The 27,290-nt window shown below is 36.9% G+C and overlaps 1 protein-coding gene across 2 annotated transcripts; it reads right to left on the bottom strand.

Moving 5' to 3' along the window:
* Positions 1-453: 453 nt before the first annotated feature.
* TCEA1 (transcription elongation factor A1) lies at positions 454-27,146 on the bottom strand. Of its 2 annotated transcripts, XM_036401464.2 has the most exons (10): positions 27,031-27,146; positions 21,185-21,247; positions 16,585-16,690; positions 8,677-8,764; positions 7,510-7,658; positions 5,590-5,646; positions 4,567-4,721; positions 3,051-3,197; positions 2,061-2,132; positions 454-994 (listed from the first exon to the last, which is right to left on the bottom strand). In XM_036401464.2, exons 1-10 carry the CDS (start codon positions 27,097-27,099, stop codon positions 986-988), a joined length of 915 nt encoding a protein of 304 aa, XP_036257357.1. In that variant the 5' UTR covers positions 27,100-27,146; the 3' UTR covers positions 454-985. The 2 variants fall into 2 exon arrangements, with proteins under 2 accessions (XP_036257357.1, XP_036257348.1); XM_036401455.2 differs by lacking the exon at positions 454-994 and having other exon boundaries at positions 1,001-2,132.
* Positions 27,147-27,290: the final 144 nt, after the last annotated feature.

The raw sequence follows: 27,290 nt of genomic DNA on the forward strand, positions 1-27,290 counted from the left end.
CTTGCAGGTCTATGATGGACACCAGATACCCTACATCTCAAAAAATCATTTCATTAACAAAATCAATGCCATTTAAATGAAGGGAGTATAGTATTACCTCCCCAGCCAGTTTAACATAATGAATTGCTTAGCTGGTGTTATTAGGATAGCCTACAACACAATGCCTTTGCTTATTTACAAAGTCTAAGCCCAAGTTGGTTGTCAAGCACATTAAGCAAGACTGAACACTCAAATCAGATTTAATCACTATTTTAGGACATTAGAAATAATGCCTGCTGATAGAAGGTAAAATACATGCTTTGGGCAATAAAATATATTGCATTGATCAAAGCTGGTTACATAAACAAGCTTAACCAACCATTGCAAAAGAGGTCATCAGAACCACTAACAAATATTCAAACCCCATGACTGCAAATTTAGTCCTAGTCCAAAAAGAGCACACAAACTAGAGAGTTAATTAAATTGTGTATTAGTTAACAACTGAGTTTAATGTTATGAGGAACTTACATACCTTTTCTGCTTGCAAAGCAAAGTGAACAGAGCAGAGAGAAACAAATTTCATTCTTACAACCGAGCAAATGTGGAGATGTAAAATACACACAGGAGGAGCGTGTATATTTCAGACCACAAAAAATACAGTACGTTATTCACATAGCTAGAAAAAAACAAGACAATTACCAAAATGTTTAACTGGTAAAAGTTTAATGTCAACTTACTTATAAAAATGAAAAAATATTTTAAAATTCACCATACAATTGAGCAACCTGGCCCTACTGACTACCAGCTATAGGAAGGCATTTAAGGAAATGATGGTTGTGTCAAAACAAAGGCTAACTTGAGGCATGTATGCTGCTTTGAAATAAAAAGAAAAGAAAAACCAAAAAACCCTCTCATTTGCAGGAAGCTAGATGCTTAGTCTAGTTTTTAAAGCTAATTACAAAATACTCGTTTCATACTGGTCCAGATGTCTTGACAATTTCTTCTTCTAACAGAACTGTCAAAAGAAAATAATACTTTATGAGATCTTTATACATCTTAGTTCTAAACCTCTACAAGAAGAAACAGAAATACAACACCATACTTAGAACATGGAAATTACTAATTAAAGCACTTGCTTATATTTTAACCCTTCCTTCGGGCATCTGTATACAGACACTTCTGTAACTGCCACCTTACATAAGGTTTTAAGGACAAATGTACTTTTCCAATTACTGTAAGCAATTCCATCAAATGATTTCTAAGCTTTATATATTATTTAGATATCTCAGAGCCTATATATGAACAATATTCAGCAATAAGCTATGTAAACCAAGATACATAAAATATTTTTTTATGTGGGATTCTTAATGTACACCGTGGCATGGCCCTGCAGAGCTGCAGCATGCTTAACATAGAAAAATAACAGAATGAGGTTATCATGCTTCCTATGGCATGTGATCACACCTTAAACTGTAAATTTTACAAGCCTTCATTTCAGTGTTTCTCTCTTTTATTGAACTACCAATGTTTCTCCAAAGCTTTATAAATTCCTGTTTCCCAAACTTAAAAAAAGATTCAATCAAGTTATCACTGCCCTACACTTATCCTGGCACAGGACTACAGCAGCAGTCATCTCTCTTTTCTATTGCTTCTTCTTTTCAGAATAGCAAAAAAATCAGAAAAAACAGTAACAACAAAAGGTCTAAAAAAGGCCTGTTACACTCACCAAAGCAGGGTTTAAAACCAGCTAAAAGAACTTTGGGTGAAGAAAGAGAAAACAGAGTGACTAGATTGTCACCACTTCTTATGTCAAAGCAGTATTGTAACTAAATGTCGCAACGACTAAGTCCTGACTTCCCTCCCCCTTTGCCACCAACCTTCTTGAGAGATCTCATACCTTCAGTCAAAAATATATTTCTAATTTAAAGCTACTTTGCAATCTCAACATGTAATATCATTAATGGGTTAAGAAGTAACTAAAAGTCAACAGAAAGTGATTTGTCACATTTACTGTAAACCCAAATTAAGCACAGAGGCTGGCTGCCTGCTATCAGATATGCAGAGCAGTCTAACAGTCTTACCTTCCATCTGTTTCCACATTCATTACAGACAACAAATGTTGTCATGGGTTCATCAGCACTGCGGGTTTGAACCTTTGGCAAAGGCAAGAGCCAGAAAGGGAAAGGAAAATCAGTATCTTCAATTTTTTGTTAGTGCGCGTTCAATGTAACCGTTTAAATCAAAGTTTAACATTAAGGAAATAAATTTGCATAAAAATACAAGTTAACTTTATGTATCAACTGAAACTGGGCTGTTTGCCTCACTATAAAGCCACGATAAACTTGGATTTTGAGAGATTTAGTAGCACTAAAATACCAAGTTCTGCACCGAAACTGTGCACGTATTTCTAGAAGATTCTGCACTAAAAGTACAATAGGCAGTACAGCTTTACATACATTTACCAATGCAAAGGCTTAAAATCTCATGACTGAAAATCAACTTTCTATTTAAAGCATATGATAAACAGTACAAAATATAAATGCAGCTGATCCTATGATGAAAATGACATTCCCTGAAGCACAGTTAAGCCAATTAAAGCACTTTCTGTGGTTGTGGGAATGACTGCAAATCAGAGTCTTGTGTTAGTCAAATGGTACATTAAATATATATACAAATATACATGTGCATATACATACATATAATTTTCTGCTATTTAGTCCCTCTGTAAAAATAAGCTTACACACATTAAAAACAGTATCTCTCCTCCACATAAAACCCTTATGAATATGATGTATTAAGAAGAATTATCAAGAATTCAGCATTGTAAAAAAACTCAAGTTTCAGTCTATATAGATACTCAGCTTGGATCTACATAAAATTTTTGGCAAATAAATACAACAAACTTGCTTTACATAAGCACAACTAAGTAGATCCAGCTACCTTCACATTTTATAATTTGTCAGCATTTTGTTGGAAGTTCATTTTGCAATTCCAAACTTTTTTCTCTGACAATCTTTATACAGGACTTAAGTTTTGAAAAAGGAAAACTAAGAGTCAGAATAACCACGCACCTGGGTGTATGTACAGTTCTTCTTTTTGCACTTGCCACATGTAAACAGATCAGTTTGGGTACCTCCTGTTTTAGCCATCTGGTGCTCTCTGATAGCTTCTTTGGTCAAATTTTTGCGCATTTCTTTCAGCTCATCACTTGCCATTTCCTACAAAGGACAAAGAGCAGACAGAGTTTACTAGAGCGTTTTAGCTTTAGAACAAGTTAACACTGTGCAAGCCAATACAATTTTTTATTTAGAATCCATGAACAACAACTCTGTTGAAGGGCAATGTGATTCTACACATTTTTAATTTTACAAGACTTAAGCTGGGCTATTTCACAGCACAGAAGCTACAAGAAGTTAAAAATGTTCTCTTCTTTAACACAGATAGGGAAAAAAAAGTACAAGCTACAACATCAAGCATCTAGAAACATTTCTATGCAAATACACTTCTGAAGTTCAGAAATGTAAGTGAGGCAAGGCAGAAGATTTAGAAGTCCTCCAAAGAGGCAAAAAAGATGTTCTCCCTAGGTTAGATCCTTGGATAATTAACTCATTGACCTACGTAACATTTATTACAGGAAAAAATTTACATTTTTTTGACTTCCATATTTGTACTGATAAAGAAGTAGAGCCATAATTTACCATACGTCACCAGAAATCATATTAACTTTGTTTCTAAACACTAAGCAAAGAGTTCAGAATCACCCATTTTCTTTTTCCTTTAAAATAGTTTTAGTGCATGAGATCTCCACAAGGTCTAGTAATCAAGTGTGCACAGCAAAACCAATTTGTAACATTTTTCTTCAATACAATTTTATTCACCATCCCATGTAGTGGAATGAAAATTTTGTATCAATGCTCTTTCACTACTGTTAAGAAGTAATCTTAACACTAAGGGGGTTTTAGCCATTTGACATTTCAATACAAAACATTAATGAAACAAAGAATGTGCACTGGACAGGACAAAGTATATGTTTGTTCTAAATATGTAGAACAAAGAAAATCAAAATACATACTGAAGGTACAATTTGCTTTTTCTACACATTCTTTCACCAGCCTCTGTTTGCCCTAACCTTTATGTAAAGCTATAGTAAAAAAAAAAACAACCACCAAAAAAAGCCCAGCACAACTTTCTTTTGCAATAAAGTTAGTCATGATTTTCATTAGTTGACCACAACTAATTTCCCTCAGTCTCCAAGATATTCCTTTATATTTCATTTGAGGGGGCAGAATCTAACACATAGAAGCAGAACTGCAGAACTGAAAAGAGATGTTACACAAGATGTGCTTTCACTTTTCTCTCCCATAAAATCTCATTTTTCATTTGAATTTCTCGATCTAGTTTGACTTGTAAAGACACTTTCATGCCCTCTACCCCAGCACAGCCCTGTAATTCAGGTTCTGCAAGCCACAAAAAAGCCACAGTCATTCAGAAGTACACCAGCTTACACAAATTACTTTTATGGCTAATAAATACAGGCCAGGGTGTAAGTCCAAGAGGAGAGCAGTTCAAGACCTGTGCTTTACTTACCTCTGCTGTCATTTTAGCAAATTTGTCAGGAGGAATGTTTCCACATAATACATTTTTCCTTAGGTTAGGGTTCTTTGCATCCTTGAGATTCGCTATCCTACTTCGTACCCTATTTTTGTATTTCATATCAGTGTTTTTTAATTCTTGAAAAATAGGTGCTTTGGATTTAAGGAACAAAACATGGATAAGTCAAATAGAGTAAAACATTAACAAGTAAAACAGAGCATTAGAAAGGATTCATTCTGGGGGGCAAGTTCTAAACCAAGGCACTTCCCTACTGTCCATCAAGTCCTCCCCCCACACCAACCAACAGCTACTTTCCTGTTCAACACAGCAGAACTCACAACCTTCTGAAGCCTAATCATAGTTTAGCACAGGGTCAGGAAATACGAATTTTTGAGTAGTAGGACCTCAACTGTAATTGTGAAAAGTCACCCATAACTTTATGTCCAGTTCTTCTTCTCAGATCTCATCCTGAGAATTAATTAATTTTTGAACGAAGTATTCAAACAATGACAGCTCACTCACACAAACTTTTTTGTTAAAAAACAGAAGCACAGACCGCTGTTCTGGAACGATTCAAACACTGGTACCAGAACCACCCTTTTGAGAACTGTGAATTCATTTAGAAATAAACTTGTAGAAAATTAAATAAAGACACTAGAAAATGATTAAGAGTGTTAACAATAAAAGATTTTAAAATAGCATAGAAGAGCCCAGCATATTATGTAAGAATGCTTCAGTAAGATATTATATTGCTGCTACAAGGAAAACATATTGAGCTGAAAAGAACCCACACATACTCACCTACATGCATTCCTACATATTTTAAGGCAAATCATTTAGGTTGGGCTGATTTTTAAACACTAAATTTATGTACTGATGTGTTAAACACAGTTAACATTTTTGTTTTATATGAAATATAAAACCACTCAATATATAGATCAAGTTGATTAACTAGAAAATTACTGTGTTTTTCAAAAACACTCCTGCTCTAGAGCACACATATACAACAAAGGATATCTTCTTCAATTTGAGAACCCAGCTCTTCTTCATCAGCACCAATAGCAATGTAATCATCTGAGGAAAACAAATGAATAAAATAAATAAATAAACAAATAAAATATTAGCAACCTGACACTCTGTGTTCTATATTCCTGAGATCCCTACAGTTTCAGAATGCTGAAACTCAGCAAATTATAAAACACTTGCAGTGAGTCTTCTTGTTGTATATGTAATTTTAATTTACTCCATACTTAACCTTTCAAAATTTATTACTTGGAAGAACACAAGTAAGCAAAAGAGGGAGAACAGAAGTTTAAAAGAGTCAAAAACATTTAAAAACCAAAAAACTTCTGATACCTAGTTGCAGCAAGCACAAATAGCAACAAAAAACATTGTTATACAGAAAAATCTAAAATATTCCAATGGGCTTGGCATCTCTCCCATCTCCACAGCCTGTGCACAGAACAAACTACTATAAAAGGGAAACATTTTATATTGTGTTTAATCAATTGTTTTAGTCCATACAATACAAGAGTAAGCAAATAAATGTTTTGCATGCATGGAAGAGAAAGATTTCATTATAAACATGGTAATTAAATAACAAACAATCTTATTAGATTTTTTAATGCAAAGCAGAGATGTGTCATAAAAGACGTAAATTAGAAGAAATAGACCACAGCAGTCTTGAAGGCAGTAAAACACTTGAACTAAAATGTCTCAAGATAACTGTTTACTGTTTCTGACCATAATGCTTCCCCACAAAGACATCCACCTTTCCAAGACAGCTTAAAAACAAATTGCATATGATGTTTGCCTCCTCATTTCAACATGGGTATATTTCAGCGAGTAACCCAAACATCATTTGTCCTTTGATCTCATACCAAAGGGCATAAAATAATAAAATAACCTCATTTTTAAAAATGGATCATCAGTTTACATGTGCTATAGAAAGCAACACAGCAAAAAAGGTTTTTGGAAAACTATTTAAAATGAAGACTACATAGAATTATGAATACTAAGATGCTGTGTCTGACTGTCTGGTCCCAAAAGAAGTCTATGAACTATATATCCAGATGACCACTAACCTATGGTCTTTAGTCAACATTGCTTATTGTCTATACCTGAATTTCTATGAATCAAAAGAAAGAATAAAAGAATGAAGAGAGTAAGCACAGATGATTCAGAAGCTTACTTACACGGGGCCAAGTTACACTAAGCTAAGAACAGAGAAACAGGAGCTGGGTCATAATTTTGACAAAAAGGATGCACCAGAAAAAAATCAGGTAATTCTGAAACATCCAGCTTTCAGTTTGCTCCTGATCTAGCAAATCATTCAATTTGTCAGTTTAAAGACACCCGAGTGTATAAGAGAGATAAAAAGAAAAAATCCAGAACAGTCAAGGAATTTATAGATACACAAAAGGCACGAGGTTAAGAGCAATGCAAACTCTATTATTGCAAGCTATCTTAATGAAATGTCAAGAATAAATCAAAATAGAAAGACAGCCTTCAAAAACTAAAATCTGAAGGTTCCCAGGACCTCTGGTGTAAGGCAGTCTTGTATGTAGTCACACCCTCTCAGTCAAAAAGACTGAGACAAAAAAAATAGCAGCCTATACAAAAAAAAATTCAAATTAAGCATTAAGGAGGCAACAACATTCCTTAAAACAAGATCCCCTGTTGGCAATGTATCAGATGAACTGAGCCACAAAATGTCCTGAATTAGCAGCAACAAAAATGCATTTTGAAACATCCCCATGCCATCAAGGTTACTCATTACTTGCACCTTGGGTGAACTGGTTTATGGGTCTACACGCTCAAATGGATGCAAACAGGGTTTATTCTACTCTACAGGGTAGGAGAAAAAGTAGAGTGGGAAAGACAGAAATAGAGAGGAAGGAAATAGTTAAACTTGAAAATATAGTCTACAAAGCTCACCTCCTGTTCTGAGAGCTGCAGAGAGCATTTCTCTACATTTCACTCGTACAGAGTCTGAAGTGCTTGGAGCCCGGGGAAAAGAAGGGATGAAAGAATTTGAGGGAGCACTACCCTCCTCCTTCCTGCTGTTGGAATTGCTACTTGAGCTGCTAAAAAAAGGCAAAATGAAAACCAATATTAATGTTTTTTCCCCCTTCAAATAATTTTGTTTCTGGGCAAAATACGGGTCTTTTGCTACATCCATTTGATGGTATTTGAAAATAAGAACACAAGCCACCTTTTAAAGAAGTTATTTATAGCTCTAGAGTCAGTACAATTTTTAAAGTGTCTTTAGACTATTCACTAGGGTATTTCACACAATAGAGACACAGCAGGTATTTCATTCCATTATATGGCACATAAGCTTTAATTCTCAGTTCTTTACATTAACATGAAATCTTTTTTCCTCCCACAGACCTTTACTTTAAGAAAAAGTGATGATACATCACACCAACTTTCACTCTGCATGCCTTGCATTCAATCTGCTTACTGTACTGAAGGGGTGCCATGGTCATAAAAAACCCCCCACAATCTATGTTGTTTTGCAAACTGCAAACCAAGTTTTCATCTTCCATCTGGACATACAGTTAGAGGTTAAACTTCAATTTTAAAATGGCTGCTGAAAAGAGATCACCGAAGTCAGAAATGTAGAGAAGAAATGGGCTTGCAAATACTCTTTTGTAAATGTTCTTTAGCTCCTGCAGTGACATTAATGCAGGCTTCTTTTTCTGGTAACATACTCTGTGTTTACCAAAAAAAGTGCAGAATGTTTATTAAACTTAAAAGCTAACACACAAAAGAAGCATATGCAATTACCACAAAGCAGAGAAAGTTGTTTTACAATTCTCAAAGCTGGGTGCTAGTACCGAGAGAGGACAGAGTATTTGACAGACCCAACAGATGGATAAACAAAACTTGTCTGGCTATATCTTGACCTATGTTTGTTGGGTTTTTTTCATGTCAACAGTAGCACAGTTTACTTCTCCAACAACACACTGTTCCTTGTACAACTCTATCTTTCAGAGAAGAACACGGCAGCTGTCTCTAATATTACCAATTCAGACCAAATAGTTTAATGTTAATTTATACTGAGTGAGACTATTTGCACAGCCATTAAGAATTAAGCACCTTTCTTCTCTGGCATCAGGGCTGTTTTGTGAGGAAGATGCAGGCTCCTTCTTCTTTTCTTCAGAATCTTTATCAGTTGAAGGTCCATCTGGAAATACAAAACATGAGAAACTCTCTTCTACCCAGAAATAGTAACTGATTTAAAGCAGTGATAAAATATCATGATTTTTCCCGAATCAGTTACAAATGCTATCATCTCCCACTCTCTGCTTTGACCTTCTCTTGCAGTACAGCCTTCCACTTCCCAACACCCTCCCAATGCAGGAAATGGAAAACATGACAACACTTCAGATGCTTTGAGTCAAGTCCAGCATCTGCTTAAACTGGCAGTGAAGACATGATGGAAACATAGACTTCTATGATTTATTTTTTCCAACACTCCTGCATTAGGTAGACAGTAACTTCCCAGGTATTGTATCAAGTCTCTGGAATTCGTCTTCCATGCTTTATATACTTAATTTCCTACTACATACATGCCATTCTTTTTAATTATATTGTGGAAGAGACCATAGTTGGCAAAATATAAAGTCACTTTCATATTTTCAAAGGAGTTTTCCAGACACACAGATAGTAGTTTCTGTGATAGCTCTTAAATTACTTGCCTCAGTATTTAAATATACTTGAATCTGCCATTCCCATACAGGTTATGTTTCACAACAATTTTATAAAGAATAAGGACAAAAGTCTATATAGAAAAGAGCAATCACAACACTTAACTCTAGCGCAGCAAAAATGCATACACCCTTCCATTGTAAAGAGGATTTCAGAGTGGCTAAATTGAGTGCCTGCTTTGATTTGTTCTCTAGAAAGGGTGGCTCTCTACTGCCTACAGAGAAAGCCTAGTGAGATTGGCATCACTGATTGACAGATTTCGTGAATTCCTCTTCCCAAGCCCTTATAAAGCTGCTATTACACTTCTAAAATCGTAGACTGTATTACTGGAATAAGCATATATTACAAACTTTAAAATTAATTAAAAACAGGACAAGAAAAGGAGGGAAATCTGTTAAGGCTCAGTCTTGCCAACAAAGATATCCTGAACTGAGCATGTAAATCCTTGTTTAGGCATCTAAAAGTGTCTTTATTTACAGAGAAACCCCCATCCCTGTGCTTCTCAGAAGAACTTGGTTGTACATAACACAAATCTGGGTCTCTTCAAACATCAAGCTTTTTAATTTGATTTTTATAGAGCAGAAAATAACTGTACTGGCTTTATTTTTATAGGAACAATAAACTGAACATGATTTTGATCCTTTCCTTAACCTGTGAGTTAAGGAATTTATCCAAAGAAATACCACTTTGTTAAAAAAAATCATCATAAAAGGAGAGCAGAGACAGCAGTACTGGATCAGACCAGGCACCAATCTATTATCCTGTCTCCAGCTGCACCTATAAGGACATGCACACAAAATAGTACAGGAACCAGAAAAGCACAAGAAGATACTTCTCCAGAGTATTTCTCCAGCCTTCAAGAGCTCACCCATTGTTTGCAATGTTGTATTCAATCTGTGAGAAATTTCATTTAGGAAAAAAAAGATAATTAAACACAGATGATGCACTCAGTGATCATCTTTAATAAGCTGAAAATGCTATTTAAAAAATCCTAATAAAGAGATCAATTTAACAACTTCTGTTTATAAAAATAATTTTACTAAGAAAGCAAACAAGACTATAAACTGAATGGATCACATGAGTTCTCTGCTATGACAACTGAAGAGAACTAAGAGAAAGAAAACAACTCCCATTTTTAACATGCATACTCACTCTCTCTATGGCAACAACTGATTACATATAATCTTTAAAGATGTTCCAAATATGCATACAATCTTATTTAGCTTCATAACATTTTAAGTACATGTTCATTTTTGTCAGAGGCTTTAAGACAAACCAGTAGATCAAACAGGTATCTTGGGGTACAGCTCAAGTCCTGCAAAGCAGGAGCTGTGCTTCAGCCCATTTACCTACACATTCTTTTCTGGCACACAAGTTGTCAAATTCAGGTCTGACTTGTGTATCTCCCGCTTATTATGCACACACATCACAGTTGTATAGCTGGCACCCAGATCTCTTTTATCAAACACTTCCATTCAGCCCAGCACCATTTCACCAAGGGCAGGCACTGGCCAACACCTGCCAATACCCCAATGGCTTCTTTCCCTTATGGAAGGCAGGATGTACACAAGGCACACAGATAAAAGCACAGCTCCTCCTAAGCTGCAGTCTATGCAAGGATGTCTCAAATCAAGGTCAGACTTGAGCAGCTGAAACTGGACATCTTTAGCAAGTATGTCTTCAAAACTAGAGCTTCTTTAATCACTTGAGAGTTTTTGCTTAATCTAGTTTCAAAAAGCTGAAAATAAAGTTAATATTATCCTAAGTCACTTTATTATTTGTTTAAGTCACTTTATGGCTCATAAATTGGAAAGCATTAGAAGAGATGCTTTCCATCTTTAAACTCACACAGTACTGAGGATATCTTGTTTTACTGAAATACTGTATTGACAAAAGAACAGACTGCAATTAACAGCCTGCTAGGCAGCATTTCACCTATCCTCTGGGGATAGAAAAATTATCCTTGACAAATTAAAAGTCCCTACTAATTAGCTTATTTTACATTCAATGACCAGACTCTAATATAGAGGAAGAATGACATCTAATGGGAACTATGAACAACCACAGAAATTCTAACAAAGTAAGGTGGAAAAAAATGGCCCTTCTGTGAAATATCTTTAAAAATTCCAATGTGATTCACCTCAGGAAGTCTACAGAACATTATAAATATTTATACAATACAAACTACAAGTTGTGCAGTTCCTTTTTGCAACTCCATACAGCTATTCAAACTTACCAAATTTGTCTTCAGAAACAAGTGGGAATTATCACCAATTTTAGGACTGAAAACTGTAACTTCGCAGTTTTAGCTACTGCATCTTCAGGCAGCCATAAAAAAATCTCAAAGCTTTGTTTTTTTATAAGAGAAGTTAATTTATATTAATACTTCTTCTTTAAAATACAAAGAACACGGTAGTAACAAGAATAGACTAGTAGTCATTGGAATAAGACATTCTAAGGTTAACAATGGCACTGCAGTTTCTACCTGGGACTTGCAATTAATTTGAAAGATATTTGAAGCTTCTCCAGTGAAAAATCTCTCCAGGGTCAAATAAGACATAACAGTGGTTTGTGTTATCAAACCAGAAATTTTAAAGATACAGCCAGATAACATAATTAATCTGAATGTTAGAAGCCATTAATAGCTTTCTCCTAGATATTTCTATGTTAAGAGCCAACACTAGACATTTGCTAGTAAAAAGAAAAAACTAGAAAATATAAAGATTAAATGTTATTCATTTATAAATCTAACTTCAGATTAAGAAAAATATTAAAGTAAAAAATTTCCCCAGAAACATTAATGAAAGGGGGCTAGTTATTACCTGGAAGCACATGAAAATTTAATTTAGCGGGATATCGTGTGTTGCCTACTCAGGAATTACGACCAGAACTTGGAAAGTTTTCTGAGAATTCAGTTTAAATAAGTGAAAAGAAAGAGATAAGAGAACAGGTACCAAATTACATAATTATTAATTCAACAATGACCTTGACATGCAATAATTATTTAGGCTCCATTTTCCAGATTCTGACCAAATAGTCTTGAGATGCACAAGCAGCTACACTTGTCAGCAATTCCTCTACAAGACGTAGTAAGGCATGAAGATAAGATCAGTAAAAGTCTCTTTTCAGTAGTAGCTCTGGAAGGAGGAATATCTAAAAGTCCATAAATAAACAACAAAATTATGAACTGTTTGCTAAAGATTTTTTTATCATCAGTGTCAAAAGACCACGACACATGGACTTATTCACTATGTGTTTTTCTTTTATATAGTATAATGCATTGTGTGTTGTTATCTCTCCACTTATTAGCTTAACAAATTACAGACCTACAAACAGTACATGAACAGTTCCAAATATACACTTCACAAGAGGTGATTTCTACAGCTCATACTCGATATGAAAATGAAACTATTGAAATTGTTTTTGCACTTGATTCTGCTTGATGTCTTATAAAGACATGTACTCTTCTTATCAAAAGTAAATAATATTTGTAAATGCTATTAGACTCTAATTTAAGAACTTGCTTTGCCAGGAACATTTTTTTTTTTGAACAAAGCCAGTAGGCTTTGAGATGTCCTTGAACAACACTTATGACAGCATTAACATACCTGTAAGATAGTCCTAGACTGCACCTGCTGGCTCCAGGAGAATCAAATCCAGGTTTGAAATAACAAAGGATTTTGTGAGCAAAGTAATCTTAGTAAAATACTTCTGTGATGCCTGATTGGTGTTATTAACACTTAAACACTCTTTTAAAATAAAATTATTCAGGCACGCCCTTCTTTGAAATAGGCATTTCAAAATGTTTGTGGCCTCACTTTAAGTTTTCAATACTGGCAACAGATTATCACTTAATGTTAAGAATATTGTGCCATGCTTCTGCATTTTCAGTTCAGTATATAGTTACTGGAGGAAAGTTTACCTACAGGTCTAGACATTCTTTTTCACTGTATACTCTTCATTTCAGCAAGTAATTATTTCTTATGAGGGTTATATTCCTTAAGGAATTTTTGTTGCTTTTCTAACATAAGAAACACTCCTGACAACCTAAATGAGTGCGCATAGATTCATTATCTGCACAGCATACTCTGTATATTCAGTGCATAGATTCATTATCTGCACAGCATACTCTCTGTATATTCAGCTACTTGGCAAAACAATCATTATTGGTAAATCCCATATTATAACTGAGCAGCATTTTATTCTGAGAGCTGAATTTAGCTCCTTATGCAAATTGTGACCATCTCTGCTGTATAGTTTAACTTTCAGAAAGTATCTGAAAGGGACCTTGCACTGTGGCTCACCCAGTGAGTCACTTCAGATGGTCAGAAGCCTCAGCTTCACAGCGTCCAACCCCTCCAAAAAACGCTTGGAGAAAAAAATCTGGGAAGGCTCAAGTCAAGCCACAAAGATCTGGTGATTCACAACTCACTTTGATCTGTACTCATGTATCCCATGCATTCCTAAAAACTAAATTCTGATAGCATTGAACTGAAACATTACATGCAGCCTGAACAGTGAACAATTCTTGCCTAAATTCAAAATGTCATTTATAAAAATAACTCACAAAGACTTCAGAGCTCTGAGTACAATGCTTGGTACGATTAACAGCTGTCCGCTTCTGCTGCCATCTTTGCTCCATACCATTTTACATGCACTATAAACAGCATAATCGAAACTGATTTCTCAAGCAGCTCAACATACGGTATTGCGCATTCTTCCAAGAAAGTCAAAACTAATGATAAAACAGAATAAGAGTACTTTGTAAGATTCCCACCCATACTTATACCCTATCTTTCACAGTTATGAAACTTTATGTTCTAATGAGTTACTGAGCAGTGATAAAAGAGGCAAAACATTTGCCTTACTATGCTTTAGATCTACATTACAACCAAGAAAAATTTAACTACCGAAGTTTTGAATGTAAGCAGTGCTGTATTTCCAGGATTCACTTGATTTTATGTAGTAAGTGCATTACCACAATTATGCTAGAGCTGGCACAATTATGACACAATAATATCTGTTATGTAACAAAAATTACCATATGAACGAAGGTCACATACCCACTGCCTCAAGAAATACTCAGTTCTGATAAATGCCAAATATTTCTTATTTGCTTTCCAGCTCCTCACATGTTTGACTTCACCTCATGCAAAATGCCTTAGTTAGAGTCTCCCAGCTGTGTTAAAACAATCTGAATCTAGCAAGCTACAAAAGGGGAAGGTCCACTTGCCCCAGCTGTTTGTTACTGCTACAATCCCTGTGCAGGAAACAGCAACTGCAAACAGGCTGGACCAAAAAGTCATAGTTGAAATTTCAAGCCAGAAGAAATGAACAAAACAATTAGTTTCTAACTGATCAGTTCTCAGCTCTGGTCTTCTGGAGAGCCACTCCAGCACTAGTTGTAACACAGGAGGGAGCAAAGAGGCAGAAGGGGAGTCAGGACTGCTCCTCTGCACAGCAGCCTACACCCAGACTGACCTGCTGTGACCTTCAGGCATCACATTCTTACCCAGACTACTACAGCATGGAAACCCTCCAGGCAGGAGTGACACTCCCCAGGTTTCACAATGTTTGAACCCTTAAACACCAGTAAACTTTAAGTAACAACGTATTAAGACAATTCTGACTGACTTAAGGAACTCAAGGGTTAAAAAAATGAGACAATTATTTTTTATTATTATCAACAAAAAAATGGCAAATCCTTAGGTCAAAGGACAGCAATAATCAGGCAGGTCTCCCCCTCCCCAAGGAGAGCAGCATCTGAGCACACTCCCAGTGAGAATTCTGTTGGAAATGAGAGTATATCCTCTACTATGCTGTCTAAGCTAAGTGGCAGTTTTAAAAATTTGAACTTCCAAGAAAAAAAAATAACTTTCACCAAATATTGATTGGGTTTTGTTTTTAAAACTTAGACTAACAACCTTTAATAAAGTTGTTGAGAGCTAAATCACTCAATCCAGCAGCTACTTTTAGAAGTCTTTAGAGTAACTGATGCTAATATACAAGTCAATTTCTCCACTTATATACCTTACTACTTTTATATACTGATTTAATAAAGCTGGACTTCCACATTTAATTTCAACAATAAAAAGTATATTACTTTCACTATTACCAGTTATCTCTGATCAGATCCTACACTAAGATCCTGTATATGCACTTACTTTTATTATTAAGGTCATTATGAATTTTAAGGTGTTTTATCAGCATGTCTAGTATTATCCAGTTTTAACCTCTAAAACTAACATTATTATTAGGTAGGTTAAAAGTCTTTAAGGTAGCTTTAAAAAGTTTGCTGTAGACACTGTTTTTTCTTACTAGAGCATCAAAGTTTAAGGTTCTGACAAGTTGTCCATTTCTAGACAGTCAGAGTATTTTCTATATCATTTACAAGACAGTAATAAAGTATCTGATAAAACACTTCACAACTGATAAAAATGAAGCTGAGTTCAAATGGTAGGGGAATTACACTCTCCTGGTATTTAGCATATTTTTCCAGACAGAGTGGTAAATATTTAAATCATTAAGTAAATTCTTTTTTATTTTAAAATTTTAAGCTTCAAAAATCTTAATTTACCTAAGCTTACATACAAAGAAACAAAACAGAGTGCACCACAGTGTATGAACAAAAATATCTGGACATATTCTGAGATTTAAGTGTTTTCAGATATATTAAGTACTACCAAATACCCTTGAATAAAACCCAAACAGAAAGGTTTTAAGCTTATGAATTGCTTTAAGGGAAATTAAACAAAAAGTGTTAAGTTGCCAATTAGTAAGCTGTTTAAAATCATTAAGGTTTTAGTTTTAGAAAGCGCAGCTCTGTTTCTCACTACCTGTAAGTTCTAAGAGATTTTAACATTTTAATGTCTTTTTCTCTTCATAATCAAACATCAAAGCCTCCACACTCTCACATGAGATTTTGCACCAGCTCTTCAGAGTACTTGTTATATTTGATGAAGAAAATAGTCAAGAAGTTTGTTAGTGCTTAGTGTGCAGTACAGGCACTCCAGCTCAACTGCAGGCAACGAGACTTCAGAAATTAATCACATCAGAGAAGCTGATGTCCTGCTGTCTGCCAGCCCAAATAAAATACATTAACTGTTTCTCTGCACACACTCTCACAGTAATGGCCTGGGGACAGTCACAGAGTAAAAAACCAATTACACCAGCACAGAAAGTTTCAACATTCACACAAAAGCACAAATATGTCTAAAGCAAGGCAGTGCCAATGATGAGCACCAAGGCTGCACAGAGTTAAAACATGCAAGAGCAGGGATGTTTCTGTTGCCATACCTAACAGCTTCTTCCAAGACTTGATAAGAGATTTTGCTAAAGATGTAACCTCTTCATCTGTGCTTTGCTTGCGTATTGCATTCACTGACATTCCAATTCTGGTAGACTGCAAAAGAAATGGAAATATACATTATCAGAAGTGACAGGAAAACAATTTAACAAATAAATATATATAAATTTGTACTTTGAGATTCATTTTTACAGTATCTTTTTTCTTTTTCTTTTGTGGTGTGTTTGTTTCCTTTTTGCTTGTGATTCTCAGGACAAAATACTGCAAGCCTTTAGAAAAATTATCTCAATAACATGGACATTTTAAAAAGAAATACAACAGTATTACCATCTGTCTTCATCACAAAAATTTGGGGAGGGGTGGACAGTGATTGTGGGCACAAGGGTTAAGGACTGTAGTTATATTTCAGCACTATAAGAAGCTTGCTGACTTCTTCATTGACATCACACTCTTAGAATTCCCTTTCAGTGGTTGTGTAAAAAGCTGTAATACCCAGCTGGGAGCAAGCATGGTTTAGGTACCTAAAAATTTTGGTGATACTGAGATTGTTTAGAATCATTAGCACAGAGAGTTCTAACTTTAGACAGAAGCAGTACTCTCTGTGTTTAAGATTCTAAAGAATGAGCTATCCTATATTTCTGAAAAGGCCGACAGTGACAAGCTTTAAGCCTTTGCCATTACTGCCACCTACAGAGCGAACATGAGAGTAAGTTACAACTCACGCCTTTCAAGACTCAGAAGATAAGGACATAAATATAGCTCAACAGTAACATTTTAGAAGATTTATGGCTAATGTGTAAGTGTAACAAAGAGAAAATTTCTACCCTTTTAGCTTCATAAGAGGAGAAAAGCATTTAACAATATAAATAAGGATTTTATTATCTTTTTGTATTCTGATTGATGACTAAATTTTTTTATTTGCTGTTAAGATGCTCAGTTTTGTTGCATTACCATTTACAGGATTCACTAAATAGAAATTACTCTACTTACTTTTGCAGTAGATCATCATTAACTTCCTTCTTCTTAAAAGGAAAATTTAAATCTTTGTGGCTTGCTAAAAATGGAAATGATTTGCTCCTGTAAATTACTTCTTACAACCCAAACAACACTTTTTGAGGCACCATGGATGAGCTACTGAAATAATCCATATCTATTTCAGCCAAAGAAACACATTAAATATCGTCAGGCCTAAGCATCAGCTCTAAACATGCATTTTGAATGAAAGAAAACAAAGGGTTACTCACCTGTAACTAAAATGTTCCAAGATAGACTCTGCTCACCCACATTAATGGTACTGCCCATTTTCTTGGTATTTTGAACACTTAAATCTCAACAATATGTTCAGACAGTAAAAAATAGCATGTCCTTGAAAATCCATAAAATACTACATCTGGATGAGAAAAATGTATCTACTAAAAAACCCAACCCTCCATTAACAGCTGGGCACAACGACAGCCTATGCTCATCAGCAAAGGGAAAACACACAAACTTACAGACTTAGCTAAGTAAAATCCAAAAACTCAAGTAAAGCTCAAAACTAACCAGAAAAATTTCTTCTTATGATCACACAAGAGGGACAGTTTATGGGAACTTTCTGAACTGCCAGCTTTCTTAAAGCAGCACATAAAAACAACTAATTTGTTTGCTTTTATAGAACACTGCATCAGGTCTACCTGAAGAGAGGAAGTCATGATCTACTAATTTATCTACCTTCTAACTGGCACAGATAGTCACAAAAGATCAGCGTTATAATCTCAAAATTACTATGTTGTAGTGACAAACCAGCTGACAGTATTTGGAATTTCCTTCGTCACCCTGTCTACAGAGCTGTTCTTGCGATTGCCACTGTTAAGTGAAAAACTCCAGTATTTTCACTCTTCCCCACTTTAAATTCTATAGCACTTTTCATCTGCTTTCAGAGTTAAGACAGTCAAAGACAGCATAAGACAGCTGTTTTCACCCTGAAGCACTGAAGCTTTGGCCAGCAGCCCTCAGTTGGTGCAAGCAGTAGTGAGCACAAGTAACCTATGACTGAACACAAAGCAGAGCAGACAGGGGCAGCAGGTGCTCTCTAAACCAGATCAAATGCAAAAATTTAAGGAACACAGCTGGGGAGGGAGAGCAACCACCAAAGGAATCAGACCTGCCTCCAACTTTAAACTGTAGTGTGTGAGGACAGAGAACTGCTGAGCACTCAGACCAAAGCAGAGCCAAACCAACCACTGAAGAATAACCACCCCTGGATTTCTTGCCAGTGAACTGCCCTAAAGCCATTAACAAAGGCTGCACATCATAGCCTGGCTCTGTACATGTGTGTGTAACTTCCTGTAAAACCTGTTTGTGAAAATAAAGGCTGACTGTGTCACTCACTGTTTAGCTGTGCACTAACCACAATTAGCACCAGGGACACGATGCCTTTAATGCTCTGAAGCTGCTAAACAGATTTGCAAGTCAGACCACAGGATAAATTGTGTGAGGAAGCCTACCAGCTCCCTGCCTAGCTGAGGAAGGATCAGCTTGCTTACATAAAACTCATCAGATGTGACACAATGGTATTATTGCCTGTAATCACTTCAGCTTTCTGTGAAAATAAATGTGGCAAGAAAGACAAAAGACACCAGCACAAGTCCAGACTACTGATATGCACCTTCCTATTGCACATACCTGTGAAACTCGTCAGAGGACCTCATTATTTCAGGCTGAGGTAGGAGAGGTATAACACAAAAAATCATCACTTCTCTTATTACACAGGAATAACAGAGCTAGCAGAGCTTTTCTAAATGTAGCCAGCTTTCAAAGCTTCTTAAAAATGGGTATGGAAGTACACTTTTCACTTTTATTCTTCATTTCATCAATTCAAACACAATTGTCAGAAGTCTTGATCTGCACAGAAGAACATAGTGCCTCCACTATCTCATGACCATCACCCCTCCTGACACTGGCACACTCATGACCCACCACCAGAGCAATGAGTACGATTTCTTCACATTTCAGCTCTCGCTCTGAGCCCACCACTGCTTAAGCAAATTTGGGAGGCCAACAAAGAAAGTTTATGTCAGACTTAATATTTTATCAAACTCTCAAGGGAAAAAAAAAAAAGTAAATTTGAGTCCAAATATGTTGCTAAATGCATCATGCAGTGGAACTGTTTTGAATACAGCAATGGATATTTATGAAAAGCTTCCTAACTAAGGTACAGACAATGCACTATGCAAGAGTATCCCAAAGTACTTGAAAGTTCAGAGCTCTCGCAGAGAAATTTTTAACTCCAAAGGCAAAATAATGTTATTATACTTAATGCAAAATATAATTTGCATTAAGACCTGCACAAAGAAACTCAAAAAAATCAGGTTAAGCAGAGAGATTTTCTTGGTTTTGTTCTTGTTTTCTGTGGGGTATTTTTTCTAGGGGGTTTTGAGTTTGTTTTCTTTTTAAAGAAGAAAGTTGAACGTAGGGGACAAAGTATCAGAGTTGCACCAGCATTCATGCATAAAAGTGACACCTTAAAAATCCCATTTTCTGTCAGAAATAGTATTAGTAATAACTTACTAAGTACATTCTGCAAGTATATAGGATGCATGAATCAAAAATTTTATCACTCCTGACACCTTTAAAATTTGAACTTTATATTTATAGCTAATTCTTTATCTGTGACCATTAATTGCCCCTTAGAAAAAAGTTACTTTTCAGTCTCCTCCAATTTAAGTGGCTACTACAGCAAATTGGGTCTCAGATTTAACTGAAATTTTAAAATTTTCACAGATAGGGAATATCTGGCTAGTTTGGAACAAAAGTTGCTCACTGATGAATTACATGAAAAGCTCTGAAACTTGACATATAAGTAAAGTTGACCAAGTTTATTTTTTGAAAGAATTTACAAATAATATATAAAATATTGTTAAAGATGCAAATCTAAGCAACATTAGTGAGAGTATCCATACAACTGGGATAGATTGTACCCCTTCATCACTCCAGCCCAGGAGAGTAAAAGAGGAGTATAATTACCTTAAGAAATACATTACTCAGAATGAGGGAGGGGGAACATGGAGTGTGTGTCGAATACAACTTGTCTACAAGGTATCAACTATGTTTCTCCTTACTTACAAGGCAAAACCAGAACTAACTACATAAGACAGTATCAGACATAATCAGGTGCATTCTCCTTCAACTCTAACACACGGTATCAGACATAATCAGGTGCATTCTCCTTCAACTCTAACACACGGTATCAGACATAATCAGGTGCATTCTCCTTCAACTCTAACACACTCATTTGTGTTAGAGTGAAAATGTAAGATTCTATGTCTGGTAAATTTGTAAGCAGCTCTTCTCCCTTATCCACAACAAAATTCACGACTCTCAATCAGAAAGAGAAACTTTAAGAGTTTGCTGTTGGAAGAAAATACTTAAGATAAGTGTGCTACATCAGGTGAAGTGAGACTAGATTACCATGTAACAAAACTGATGCTTCCGAGGACTTTGGACTTAGGAATCTATTTAAATAGTGTAACCTCCTTTCAAATCTGCTGGCTCCACCTTCTTCATTAGGGAATTAACAATTGCAACACAACAACAATAAGAAAATCATACCTGTAGTAACTCAAGGGTCATGGGAATATTCTTAAGCTCCTTCAACAAATCAAGAGCTCCAGCCTAAAAAAAAAAGAAAGAAAATAAAAACATCAACTTGGTAGCAATCAGGAACTCTAAATAAAATATCAACAATATAATCTTATCTGCCTTCAGGGTCATACACTGGGTTCAAACCACCAGTTCTCAATTTATCCACAGAACTAGAACAAGGAATGGTCCACTTCACAAACTCTAAGCATTAACAGGCCTTAACTTGGAAATCAAAGTATTCACTCAAGACTAGGGAGTTGCCATACCTAACACGGGAGTTTTACCCCATGTAACTCAAATGACAATCAAAGCATTCTGTCAATTACTACTTAACCAATACACATCTTCAAGGATGTTTTGCTTCAGCACCAGAAAAAAATCCAGACAACAGCAGCAATTTTCAGTTCAGAACAAGCACGTCAGTTTTAGCACAAGAACTTGGAGCTGAGAAGCTCTGCCCAGTCCATCAATAATGCACATATATATATAAAACATACACAGACATCATTTTTTACTGTATTTGTGGTGATGTGGTAAAGCCACACGCCGTGGGTTTTTCTTTTTCCCCTGCTAAGACTTTTAGGAAAGGTACTAACTACTTCTGTGTAAGCAGCTTTCTAGATAGATGATTCAAATTCAGAGATTGCACTATTAGATGTTAACAAAGTCTATACCCAGCTACTTTAACAATTCATTCTTTAGCAATATAGGCTTTACTTTAAAAAAGTTTGCATAAATGTGAGCTCTGTAATTCTCTTTAACCTCTCCAACCTTGACGATTTACCAACTCTGCTTCAGCAAAGTTCTGCACACACTTCTGACTGTGCACGTGGGCTGTCAGCCCACACAAACCTCCCAAAGGCTGAGATGATTTGGCTGTTATTCAAGTGCACGTGGTGCTGAACCTGGAAGCTATGAACAGAAGGGAGGCAACAACTGCCTGTGCATCCAAGAGGCCACTCAGTTCACTCAGGCTCAGTTCATTACTTTTTCTTTTTCTTTTTTTCCTTTTTTAAATTTTTTTAATTAATGAGGTTTGGAAATAAATCCCATAAAACTTCCATTTGCAAATCTGTGGAATTTGATTTGCTTTTCTTTCCTTACCTCTTAACTCATCATATTTTATTTTGCATTTTGCTTGCTTTTCAAATTCTCCCTAATCGACTTCTATTACAACACCTGTTGCAAGGAAATGTAAAATATTCTGCTACAACTGCAGTCTTACACTTTAGCCACTAAAGATAAAAAAGCCACCAGGAGGTTGAGAAAGATGGAAGTGGAACTTCGGTGTCACATTTAAAAACCCTCAGGTTTGGACACCTTCAAATGTTGGCTACAACCTTTGTTTTTCAAACACTTCTGACCAAGGAAACCTCTAAACCCAAACATTTCACCAAATCCCACTTTACATAAATTCAATTAACATATAAAGCTAAAGTTTTACTATTTTGCCATGATAGTAAAAGTTACATTTAACTTTTATTCATCTAATACAAAACTACTCCAGTCTTAACCACAGAATTTTAGCAGCAATGATGCAAGACTGAGAAATGTCACAATGTTTTCAGGTGCTAAATTGAGTTGGCATACTAAACCACATCTTTCTCTCAACAGCCATAATCATGGTTTCTTCTGTGCAAACACAGATCCAAATAAAGCAAATTAATTATCTTCACTGCTACAAAACAAAATCAAATTCAAGAAAATTTTCTTAGCCAAAACAAAACTCACGACAGAAGTCAATGTCCCATTTCAAAACATATAATCCAGTAAAACTTACCTCCAAACTAATTAAGTTATTAGCACACTGTACACAGCATGTAATTTTAAAATTAACACACCTGATTATAGTCTGCAAATTCAATATGAAAGTAACACTGTAATGCAAAGTAGCATTCTCTCATCTCATCTTAGAAATACAGCCTAGTCAAAATTCCTTTGCCTGTTATATCCCTTCCCAACTGCACATGTGAAAACAAATTTATTATTCCCAGAGTAAATGTTTTGTGATACTAGCAACTTGATACATAGCAGGTTGACATGCAACAATTTTTTTTAAAAAAGAAAACAAACAAAAAACCAAGCAAACAAACAACCCCCCCACAAACAAACAAGAATAACCCCCCACAAACAAACAAACAAACACCAAAAAAAAACACCAAAAAAGCCAAACCCAACCAAAAAACAACAGATTAACGGATGTTATCTACATTTTATGCTGGTTTCTGTACCAAATTACCAAAATTGATAATGCACTAATCCTTTCTAAGCCTTCACTTCTCTAATCAATTAATCAATTATACTGTGCACCATAAGATGCTTTAAAATTAAATTTAAATTGGTTTTAAACTCTTACTAACTAAACAGCTTTTCATCATCACTTTTCTTAGCATAATGTCAAATGCTCTCCTTATCTCAAAACTAGTGTGGAAGTTGCACAGCATAACTTATAATTACTTTTCTCCTAATGTAAGACCTCTATGTTCAAAAAACCCCCCAAGCATTAAGACATTGTTATAAACCCTCTTTTAAAGGCATTTCTGTAACTTTATAGAAAATGAAAGGCTATGTCCCATTCTCCTAAGCTGGCTGGCTTTCAATTTACCTTGTCACTTAACAGAACTTAACAGCTTCATACAGACTCAGTAGATTACATACAGACTCAGTAGATTACTCCTCTCAGCTTCTTTCAGTTGATCAGACCACAACAGCACAGAATGGTATTCTATAGTCATATTTTAGAAGCTGAGCTTCAGGCAATAGAAAATGAAGCAAATTTTCGAAGACAGCAGAGCTATCCAGTCATGATTCTGTTCTACTTAAAGGAGTATACATTTAATAACACAGACAATTTTATTTTCCTCTCTAAATTTACTCAAGCATTCTTGATTTATTTTTAATCCATGGGTGCAGCCTTAGTTTTAATAGCTATTCATTAAGCAGCTTAATGAAAGAAAGGTGTACTTACATACAGCAGAAGCTCAAAGGAAGGCACTACAGGTTTTAATCCAATCACAGTTCTGAAGGAGGAGTGGTATCTATTTCAATTTGAAGCAACGGCAGAAATGTGTATGGCACAGTGCATTAAATACTAAATCATATTATTTACCCCTTCAAAAAGAACTGCACATATCATTTCATTAAATAGGCATGAAATCTGCACAGCTACAATTAAATCCTTAGTCAAGGCAAATCACCAAGAGTTTGACTCAGAAAGAGTGTCTGCATGGCCTGCCCTTTTAACTCATCAAAAGACATGTCACAGAGTGCTTTGCCACAAGCCAGAGTCACCTTTTGTATGAGAGATCAAACATTTCTTGTCATCTGAACATTTCTTGACAGCTTCAGAGAGAGCAAGTATCAAAGCTTTTTTTTCTTTCTTTTATTATTAATGTGTCTCATCAAATCATTCTCATTCAAAGACACAGACCAAATACCTGTTCTTGATGAGTAAAAATGGAGAAAGGAACACAAGAGGCTGTCAAGAGTATCATTATTCAGTGGGTACTTGTGTAAGAATGCATTTATCAATTCTCCTTCATCTTTGTGAGACAAAAAAGTACCTCTTCATAGAGACGACCTTAATAATTTTGCTAAAGTTAGCATTTTAACTACAGGGCAGAATTAGGGAGGAAATCACTTTGTGCAATAAAGAAATACCTTGTATATGACAAAGACTCAGAAAAACACAGAGACATCTCCTGGTTTGAATACTAAAGTACATCCTCTCCTTCGATGCTGCTAAGGGTTTTTATCATGCCACACACACGGGCTTTGGACAAACTGTCAGATCTCCGCTTTTGGCCACAGCTCATTGAGAAAACATCAGCCGAACAAAGGAGCCACTTGCGTGTAGTAAGGAGCCTGACTGAAGGAGCTCGGTTCCAACACAGCACAAAAGCCCAACGCCTCTGGTGCTCCCTCGCTCTCACTCCTGGCTCTCACTGCTGGACAGAGGTGAACACGAAGCTCCAGCTCTGGCTCCGGCCAGGCACAGCCCGGCCCAGCTGTGCCCGCTGTGCTCAGCCACGTCCCACCTACACTGACCCCAAGGAAGTCACGGCAGCGCTCCCCAGAGCTCTGAAGGTTAATCATGTTACACGTGCTAGAATGTGAACATATTCACGTGCTAGAATATGTTCCCAGCTGCTGTTAGGAATTTTATCCAAACTACTAAGCCTCCCAGATCACAGAGAAATACCCTGTGACCACCTGCAGCATCCCTGGTATGGCTGCTCCCCAGGAACAACAGTCATTCTCATGCTACCTGAGAGCTGTCATTTTCTTTCTGTTATCAGAAGTTTTACAAATAAAATCGAGCTGGCTGCCCTTTATCAGTCCCATGACCATGATATTAAAGCATTTCAGGCAGTAAGTCTTCACCCTTTCAACACCTTGTAGGAAAGAGCCACTATTTCAGTTTTAGAGAAAGTGAGACACAAATGCTTTTGTGCTTAAATGCATGGAGAAGAGAATTAAAAACAAAGAGGGAAAAATTATGGAATTAATAAATGCCAGTCATAAAGCATTGTTTCCTCTAGACAAGGGTCTTGCTGCCACAATGTATCATTTGAGAGTTCAAAGAGATCAGAGCTAAACCATGCCATATTATGGAACTACACAGATTGAAGCATGGCTTGTGTGTACTTACAATGAATTTGTTTGTATTCTGAACTAAACAAATCACCTTGGTTTAATACAGTCAGTATTTCTATAAATATGAAAATATTATTAATAATGCTCTTTATACTCTCCAGTATTAAGCAAGAACAAAATTACTTCTATAAAGTGGAATTGCAGTGTTGAGTTCTCAACTATTACTGTTACTAAGCTTTTAATGCACTATCATAACATATAGGAAAAAAAACCCCTTAACTTCATGTATTATTATTAGTTTCTTGCAGGAAGAACAACAATTACATATACAAGCACAAATGTCCAGAGAATAACCTGATAAAGAAATAGCAAACAGAGGTGACAACTTACTTGCATGCTATTATCTATAACCAGGATCAGTTATCTGGTTGTTGCTCAACACTCTGATTTTACTTTAATGTGTTTGCAGGCACCGTATAAACACCATATGTTATCACAGTTCTTTATGAAGGACATTACATGACAGTAACACTTCAGCTAAGCCAATTGAATCCTGCCTAACTATATTGTTCATCCGTTCTGAGGCACAAGTTATTCTCCAGATTAATAAACACAATTAGAAGTGTTGCAGGTTAAAAAAGAAAAGAAAAAAGGCTCACACTCTTCATCTGTTTGTGAAGTTTACCCACTCGATTCTGGCCCTGCCGCAGCTGGGTTTGGGCTCTCCACTCACATCTTAGTTTTTACACCCCACCTAAAACTCCAGCTCTCACGCCTAAAAGCGACAACACCCTATGTACAGGGGGTACAAGAGGCCGTCTCCGCGCGGTTCCAGGGGGTGACAGGTTTCCTTTCCCCGCCAAGGCCAGCACCGCGCTTCCAGCGAGCAGGAAGCGAGGGCGCAGCTGCTCCCAGCCAGGGCCGGCGCCCGGGCGGGAACCTCCTCTCGGCCCAAGGCGCTGCGGCGAGGGCGGCGGGGCCGCCCCGCGGGGGAGCAGGACCGGCTGCCGTGCCCCCTCCTCTGGCGGAGCCGGGGGAGGCGCCGCGGCCCCGCGGGACGGCGAGGGAAGCGCCGAGGCCGCCGGGCAGCGCGGCGGCGGGAAGGGACAGGCCCCGCGCCCGCGGGAAAGAGGGAGCGCGGCGCCGGCCGGGGCCGCGCCGGGGCCCGCGGCGCCGGCGCCGATCCGCCTCCCGCCCCGTCCCGTCCCGGCGCTCACCGCGTTCTTCTTCTGCACCATCTTGTCCATCTTCTTGGCGATGCGGATGATCTCGTCCTCCGTGGCCATGGCGGCGGCGGCCCGGGCGGCGCCAGGCAGCGCGCGTCGAGCGCCGGCCGCGGGAGGCAGGCAGTGCTGCCGCTCGCCGAGAGCGGGGCGGGGCTGCGGCCGCCCGCGCACCGCGAGGCCCCGAAAAAGCCCCAAACCCAGCAAAAGTACAGTGAGATGTGTCTGACCTCCGACAACCTTCACTGGGCACT

This window comes from Molothrus ater, chromosome 1, assembly GCF_012460135.2.
Source record: "Molothrus ater isolate BHLD 08-10-18 breed brown headed cowbird chromosome 1, BPBGC_Mater_1.1, whole genome shotgun sequence".
In the NCBI taxonomy this organism is placed as follows: domain Eukaryota; kingdom Metazoa; phylum Chordata; class Aves; order Passeriformes; family Icteridae; genus Molothrus; species Molothrus ater.

Coding starts and splice junctions, on each gene's coding strand:
- TCEA1 (XM_036401455.2), bottom strand. CDS start 27,099: ATGGCCACGGAGGACGAGATCATCCGCATCGCCAAGAAGATGGACAAG. Junction 16,691..21,184: donor TGACCCTTGAGTTACTACAG/GTATGATTTTCT, acceptor TTTCTTTTGCAG/TCTACCAGAATTGGAATGTC. Junction 4,722..5,589: donor GGGTTCTCAAATTGAAGAAG/ATATCCTTTGTT, acceptor AATCCAAAGCAC/CTATTTTTCAAGAATTAAAA.